The sequence below is a fragment of the Lepus europaeus genome, chromosome 21 (assembly GCF_033115175.1).
Source record: "Lepus europaeus isolate LE1 chromosome 21, mLepTim1.pri, whole genome shotgun sequence".
Classification (NCBI taxonomy): domain Eukaryota; kingdom Metazoa; phylum Chordata; class Mammalia; order Lagomorpha; family Leporidae; genus Lepus; species Lepus europaeus.
In genome coordinates, this window is record NC_084847.1 from 24,940,241 (window position 1) to 24,947,581 (window position 7,341).

General features: G+C 59.8%; 1 protein-coding gene across 1 annotated transcript; it reads left to right on the plus strand.

Annotated features, from left to right (window-relative positions):
- Positions 1-118: 118 nt before the first annotated feature.
- On the plus strand, positions 119-3,628 carry LOC133750470 (seizure 6-like protein 2). Its single transcript, XM_062180070.1, has 6 exons — positions 119-698; positions 1,618-1,749; positions 2,125-2,424; positions 2,696-2,835; positions 3,014-3,215; positions 3,591-3,628. The coding sequence occupies exons 1-6, from the start codon at positions 620-622 to the stop codon at positions 3,626-3,628; spliced, it is 891 nt and encodes a 296-aa protein (XP_062036054.1). The 5' UTR covers positions 119-619.
- Positions 3,629-7,341: the final 3,713 nt, after the last annotated feature.

Below are 7,341 nucleotides of genomic sequence, written 5' to 3' on the forward strand. Positions count from 1 at the left end.
CTAAGATCCCACCTCCCTCCATCTGCACTTCCTCCTCCTCCCTCCCCCACAAATAAATCCCAGGCCCCTCCCTTCGCCCGTCCCCAGGATCTGACGTGAGCTCGACACCTCTCTCAGATTTTGCCTCCCGCAGCTCCAGTGCCCAGAGCTTCCTCTCTCCGGGTTCCGCAACCCCATCCCCTCCCCTAGAGCCCCCTAGAGCCCAGTAGGAAGCTTCCCGATCCTCGACCCCACCCTAGGCCCCCCGGAAGCTGCCTTCCTCCTCCTCACCTCTCGGGCTTGGGATCCAGCCGGATGGACCCAGGTTGCAGATCGAGAGGGTAACCCAGGCGACCCGGCCCCTTCGGCCCTCTCAGCCCCACCCCCTGCAGCCGGAGCCGCGCCCCCCTCTACCACCGATCCAGGAGCAGAGGACAGAAGAGATTGAGCAAAGGGGGGTGGGGGCTCCAGGCAACACCCAGCCCAGTTCTGCCCCTCCATTCCAAGGGGCAGATAAATTGTGTTCCTTTGCTGACCCTTTAGCAGGGGAAAAAAAAAATAATAGAGAGAAAGATAAAAGGAGACGGAGGAAAGGTGGCAGCCAGATTGCTTAGGAGAGAAGAGATCGGGGTGAGTCGCCATGGGGACTCCCAGGGCCCAGCACCCGCCGCCTCCCCAGCTGCTGCTCCTGATTCTGCTGAGCTGTCCCTGGATTCAGGGTAAGGACATGAGCATGGGGGGGGGGGCGGAGAGGGGGAGAAGGCCCCCAGTAGGTCCTCCGCCTTCCTTTCTCCAAGCATCCTGGGTCTCCAGAGCTCATGGGGGAGGGGAGGGGCACAGTAGATGTGAAGGAGGAAGCCAGGGCTCTCTGGCTTGTGCTGGGAGCCCCTTGTGCCTAACGTTGAGGGAGCGGGCCAACAAGAGGTGCTTTTGGCCGCCTCTCAAGGGTTAAATCCAGGAAGGAGGTCTGGGGAAGTTGGGGGGATATCTGCGGAGGCAGGCTGCAGGAGCACGCGGGGTACCTGGGTGGGAGGTGGAGGTGCTGAGAGAGACGCCAGGCTCTGCTCTTGGACATCTGGACAAAGACAGATGAACGCAGGCAGGGTTCAGAGACCAGATACTCAGTCTCCCAGCCAGACTCTCCAGAGAAGGAGGCAGAGACTGCAGGGGGAGAGAGAGAGAGAGAGAGAGAGAGAGAGAGAGAGAGAGAGAGAGAAGAGACAGCCACACTGCAGAGACAGAAACCCTGAGAGAAAGCTGAACAGTGCGGGAACAAGGGCCCCGAGGTGCTGCCAGACCCTCTGTGGAGTCTCAGGGTCCCGGCGGCCGGGGACTGGGGGAGGACAGCACCATGGAACGGGGGAGGGTGGCAGCCCCAAAGGTCCCCTCCACCGTCAGCCCTGCTGGCGCTGTCCAGCATCCGTAAGTGCTCCATTGGACTGCTGGAGGCTCACGCGGCCGGGGGTGGGGTAGGGGTAGGAGTGTGAGGGGCAGCTGGGAACCACTCCTGTCTTGGCTCTCAGCCCAGCCTGGGACCCTCTGAGGCCCCGCGAGCCCAGCAGATGGAGGAGGGAGGAAGAACTCTGGAGGAGGGGATGTGGTGGGGAGCAGAGAGGCTCACACAGCTGCACCTTCTAGGTCTGCCTCTTCAGGAAGATGAGACGCTGCCGGAGCCTGGCAGTGAGACCCCCACCATGGCCTCGGAGGCACTGGCCGAGCTGCTCCACGGGGCCCTGCTGAGGAGGGGCCCGGAGATGGGCTACCTGCCGGGTGAGGCGCCAGCCCAGAGTGTGGGGAGTGGCACAGAGGTGGGGAGCCAGCCCAGGGCAGAGAAGGCTGCAGAATCGGGGGGCAAGGTTCCCCAGGAAGGCCGCTGGCATCCAGAGGGAGACGGAGTTGAGAAAGTTGGAGAAGAGTCAGAAGTGGGCATGGGCAGAACCTAAGACACAGGGGATGATTGACAGCTAGCCAGACACCCTCAGAGACTCACAGAGAGAAAGATGAGGGAAAATTCTGGGACTTGTACCTTCTGGGGAGGGACTTTGGGTTCAGGGGGAACCTCCACTTTCCCTGTGCACTGCTCCCCACTCCAGACCTCCCCCCATTTACTCCTTCTGTGCCCTGACTCCCCTTGTCCTGTCCCAGGATCTGATCCAGACACCACACTGGCCACCCCTCCAGTCGGCCAGACTCCCGCAGCGCCCTACCTGCCACGGGCCACTGAACCAGCCACAGGGCCTCTGACAACAGCCGTAACCCCTAAGGGCGTCAGGGGGGCAGGACCCACGGCGCCAGAGCTGCTGACCCCGCCTCCAGGAACCACAGCCCCGCCCCCTCCCAGTCCCCCCTCCCCGGTCCCACCTCTGGGACCCGAGGGAGGAGAGGAAGAGACCACGACTACCATCATCACCACGACCACCGTCACCACCACAGTGACCAGTCCAGGTGAGGCCATGGAAAGGGGATGGGGGAAGAGGTTGTGGGTTGGAGAAGGAGAGGCTGTTGGGAACGTGGGAAGAAGGAAGCTCCTCCAGGCTTCAGCCTCATAGCATCAGACAGGCAGGGATGAGTCCTTGCCACGGCCAGCACTGTCCATCTGTTGTGCCTGGGAAGAGGGTTCTGGGTACAGGTGGGAGAGGGAGCCTGGGAAAGGTTGGCAAGGGGCATGGGGAGAAGAGAGTGAAGGGGTCACCCCCAGCCACCGGCATCTCTTTAGTTCTGTGCAATAACAACATCTCCGAGGGCGAAGGGTTTGTGGAGTCTCCAGACTTGGGGAGCACCGCCAGTCGCACCCTAGGGCTCCTGGACTGCACGTACAGCATCCACGTCTACCCTGGCTACGGCATTGAGATCCAGGTAACGAGGCCCAGGCCTGGGGGCTTCCCAGCCCCTGCCTCCCTCCCGGCTGTTGTGACTCAGAAACTCACCGCGGTGTTTGGGCTGCTCCACCCCCAGACAAGGAAGGTGGCAGGGGGCTTCGGGGGTCACGCCCAGCCCGATCTGACTCGCCCTGGTGTGTGTCTGCCATCTTTAGGTACAGACACTGAACCTGTCTCAGGAGGAGGAGCTCCTGGTGCTGGCTGGAGGGGGCTCCCCAGGCCTGGCCCCCCGACTCCTGGCCAACTCTTCCATGCTGGGACAAGGACAGGTCCTTCGGAGCCCAACGAACCGGCTGCTCCTGCACTTCCAGAGCCCGCGCGTCCCACGGGGTGGTGGCTTCAGGATCCACTATCAGGGTGAGGCATCTGGGGGTGCTGGTGGACGGGCAGGGGGGTCATCCTGGGTGCAGAAGGAGCTTCTCCAAGACACAGGGCACTGAGAGGGACCCTGGGCAGCAGGGCTCTCAGAGGAGACTTGTGCACACCGAGGTCACACACTCACAGACCTGTGCCTGAGGGGTGCACGCCTCCAAGTGCAAGTTCACTCACTCAACGCTAGAAATGCGTATGGAGCACCTGCTTCATGCCAGGCTCTGTGTTAGCCACGGACCTGACTTGAAGGCGCTCAGAATCTGGATAGCAACCAGGTTGGTTACCATTCATGAGAAGAGCTGAGAGGAAGGAAACCCAGGCGGGCAGAGCAAGCAGCAAAGCGACCACCGTTTCTTGCAGGGATATTGGGACATGTGTTTGGAGAAGGTGATGACTAAGCTGGGACCTAGAGGATGAGCTGGCCGAGGGAGACAGGGAAGGAGGCAGATGTCTGAGTGGATGAGAAAGCACAGCCCAGACCCAGAGAGGAGAGAACACGTGACCCTCTGGCCTGCAGGGCAGGATTGTCCTCGCTGCTGTGTGACCTGGGACCATTTACCTAACCTTTCTGCGCCTCATGGTCTCATCTGAAAGATGGGGATGAGCGCACTTCCTGCGCGATATTGTGAGGGAGTTCGAATGGGTTTATATTGGTCAAGGGCTTCAGACAGTGTCTGGGACACGGTGAGACCTCGATGATGACGTCACTCGCTGCCTTCAGGGTCAGAGGTCAGAGGTCAGGAAGGGCCAGTCTGGGAGACAGGTTGGCTTCAGATCAGAGAGAGGCTTATCAGCTTCAGGCTGCTGTGTGTCACCTGTGACAGGGCGACATGTGAAATCTTTTCAGCAGGGGAGCAGAAGCCTCAGCCTTGTGCCTTAGGTCTCCCTGATGTCTGGACTGTGTGTGGCATGGCAGAAGCAGGGATGTACCCGTGCGTGGCTGTATTCACGAACACGCATCCGCAGCCAGCCTGCACACGTGTGAACACGCATGCTCGCCTGTGTCGGGAATCCTCCCACAGTGCGTGTGGGAGCACACGTGTGCATGAAGCAAGGGGCCCAGCCCATGTGCCCTCTGCAGACACTGTCGGCTTCTGCAAAGCCCTTTCCTATGCTCTTAAAAAAGAAAGAAGAAAGGAAGATGTGCTTATTTACTTGAAAGGCAGAGAGAGAGAGGGAGGGAGGCCTTCCGCCTGCTAGTTCACTCCCCAAATGTCTGCAATGGCTGGGGCTGGGCCAGGCCAAAGCCAGGAGCCAGGAACTTCTTCCAGGTCTCCCACATGGGAGCAGGGGCCCAAACACTTGGCCCATCTTCCACTGCTTTCCCAGGCGCATTAGCAGGGAGCAGGATCGGAAGTGGAGCAGCCGGGACACAAACCAATGCCCATACGGGATGCCAGGGTTACAGGCAGCAGTTTAACCCGCTACACTCAATGCTGCCCCCCTTCCTGGGCTCTCTGGAGAGTCACTGGGGGCCTGCCCTGGCTTCCCCTATGCTGGCTGCCCGCCCCCACCTGCTGAACTCGGTCATGCACTATACCCAGGTTACAGCCTCTACTTGGCTTCCTCGGCCTCTCTTGGACCTGTCCCAGGGGCTCCTGTGTGCCCAGCAGGGTGCCCACCAACGAGGCCTACTTATGGAGAGACCAGCGAGGAGCTGGGGCCACGAGCTTGGCGGTGGAGGCCTGGGTGTTGGGGGAGCGAGAGCGAGCCCCGCAGATCCGGGGGCCTCCGACTGGACTCTCTGATGTTACAGAACGGCTCCCCCTGGCTGCCTTCAGCAGCCACTTCCCTGGGGGCATTGAAAATAGGACTCTCCAGGCTAACTGGAACACTGGGGATGCTGCGCTATTGCATAAACGGGCCTCGCTACCCGCCTCCATCTTCTCAGCTTTGCGGCTCTGCCGCGCCTTTGGGACCCGGGTCCTGTTTAAGCCATTGGCCACCTGCACCCACTGGCTGCCCGCACCAACGGGGACCCCTGTGTGCTGTGGCCTCATACGCTCCTCTGAGAGGTTCAAGGCCCCGTCCCCTGGCACCCCGAGCCCTTCACCAGCCATTGCCTGGGTGGGTTGCTTCTCGTAGCCACTCCAGGAGCATCCAGTGGCGAGCTACATCGACGCATGCGCTGCAGGGCCAGCCGGCCCATCCCGGTGGCCTTGACTCCCGCTCATTCATTAATGGAGCCCGAGGGGCGGGATTTTGACAGGGCTGTGCCTGTTTCTTTGATAGAACTTTCAGGCCACTTCTCACAGATGGGAGTTAACAGCTCGGAAGCTGTGGTCCCAGAACTGGAACTCAGCTCTGCCTACCTCCAAATCGATCAGCTTGGCTTGGCTTTTAGGAGAGAAATGCAATGAGGCCTCGTTTAGTCTCACAGCGGTGTTGGACAGTGGTTAACATGATGGGGAAGAAAAAAAATACGCATGCCAGATTGCCTAGAGAGAAGAAGGAGAGCTGTCGCAGAGAGAAGTCAGGAAGGCTTCCTGGAAGAGGTGGTGTTTGATGTCCTCCTTGGAAGATGTGAGAGAGGGCGTTCTAGATCAGCGTGAGGGCGGGAGCAGAGTGATGTGTGGGGCGGGAGCTGTGTGCTGTACAGGGCACCTGGATGCCAGGAAAGCATTCACGCTGCCTCTGTGGACCACGGCGAGCCATTGCCGTGGCTAAACTTGATGGAAACCACCCGTTCTAAGTCGTTGTGGGGGTCTGTCTATCTCAGTAGACTGAGACCCTCAGAGGGCAAAGCTGGGGTCTTTGTCATTCCCCCCCAGGGCCCAGCTTGTTGCATTTTTGAAAAGAGGGAGGGACCGGGTCTTTCACAAAACCACCGAGGGCTGGAAATCAGAGAAAGCAAAGGCCCAGGCAGGCGGGGGTCTCCCAGGCCCTCTGCTGCCCAGAACCTGCGCCTCCTACAAGACACGGTTTGGTGTGCTTCCTCCAGGAAGCCCTTCTGGGTGAGCTCTGCCTGCTTCTGAAACGTAGACACACAGAATTCCGCCAGGGTCAAGTTCGGAGCTCATCGTCCATAACAAGGAACTTGCCATTTCTTTCTTTTATTCCATAGGCTTCCCTGAGAATTTCAGGAAGCTCTCAGAAAGAATGCAAGCCGCGCCGTTAAATAGAATGAGTAAGAAACAAGTGGCGCCGGGCCACGCTTAGTAGAGCCGAGAAGACAGAGTACGGCTGGCAGGCCGTTGCGGCTAGGGCCACGCCTTAATCTGGTTCCAAGCTACCTGGCAGCCAATGCAAAAAGGGAAATTACATAGTGCTCCTTGCAGGAAAGAAGACAAATCCATTTTTCAAGGAAAGCAAACATTTCCTAGCACTTCAGCTGCACGGGGGGGGGGGGGGTTCACCTGAGGGCACCCACTGTGAAGATCTTTAGTGACGGTCCCTAAAGAAGTGCCGTGTAGTTCCCACGGTTGGAAGCTGAGGGTGTATTATCCCAAGGCACCTCCGGGGAAGAAAGCCTGTGTGTGTGTGCCTCTGTGTGTGTGCGGGCCTCTGTGTGTGTGTGCCTCTGTGTGTGCGGGCCTCTGTGTGTGTGCACGCACGAGTCTGTGTGCATGTGCGTGTGTGCAGGCCTCTGTGCGTGTGTGCAGGCCTCTGTGTGTGTCTGGGCCTCTGTGTGTGTGCGTGCCTCTGTGTGTGTGTGCACGCACGTGTCTGTGTGCACGTGCATGTGCAGGCCTCTGTGTGTGTGTGCAGGCCTCTGTGTGTGTGCACGCACGTGTCTGTGTGCATGTGCGTGTGTGCAGGCCTCTGGGTGTGTGTGCAGGCCTCTGTGTGTGTGTGCACGCATGAGTCTGTGTGCATGTGCGTGTGTGCAGGCCTCTGTGTGCGTGTGTGCAGGCCTCTGTGTGTGTGCACGCACGTGTCTGTGTGCATGTGTGTGTGTGCAGGCCTCTGTGTGTGCGTGTGTGCAGGCCTCTGTGTGTGTGCAGGCCTCTGTGTGTGCGTGTGTGTGTGCGCAGGCCTCTGTGTGTGTGTGCGCACGCACGTGTCTGTGTGCATGTGTGTGTGTGCAGGCCTCTGTGTGTGTGCATCTGTGTGTGTGCAGGCCTCTGTGTGTGCATGTGTGTGTGTGCGCAGGCCTCTGTGTGTGTGCACG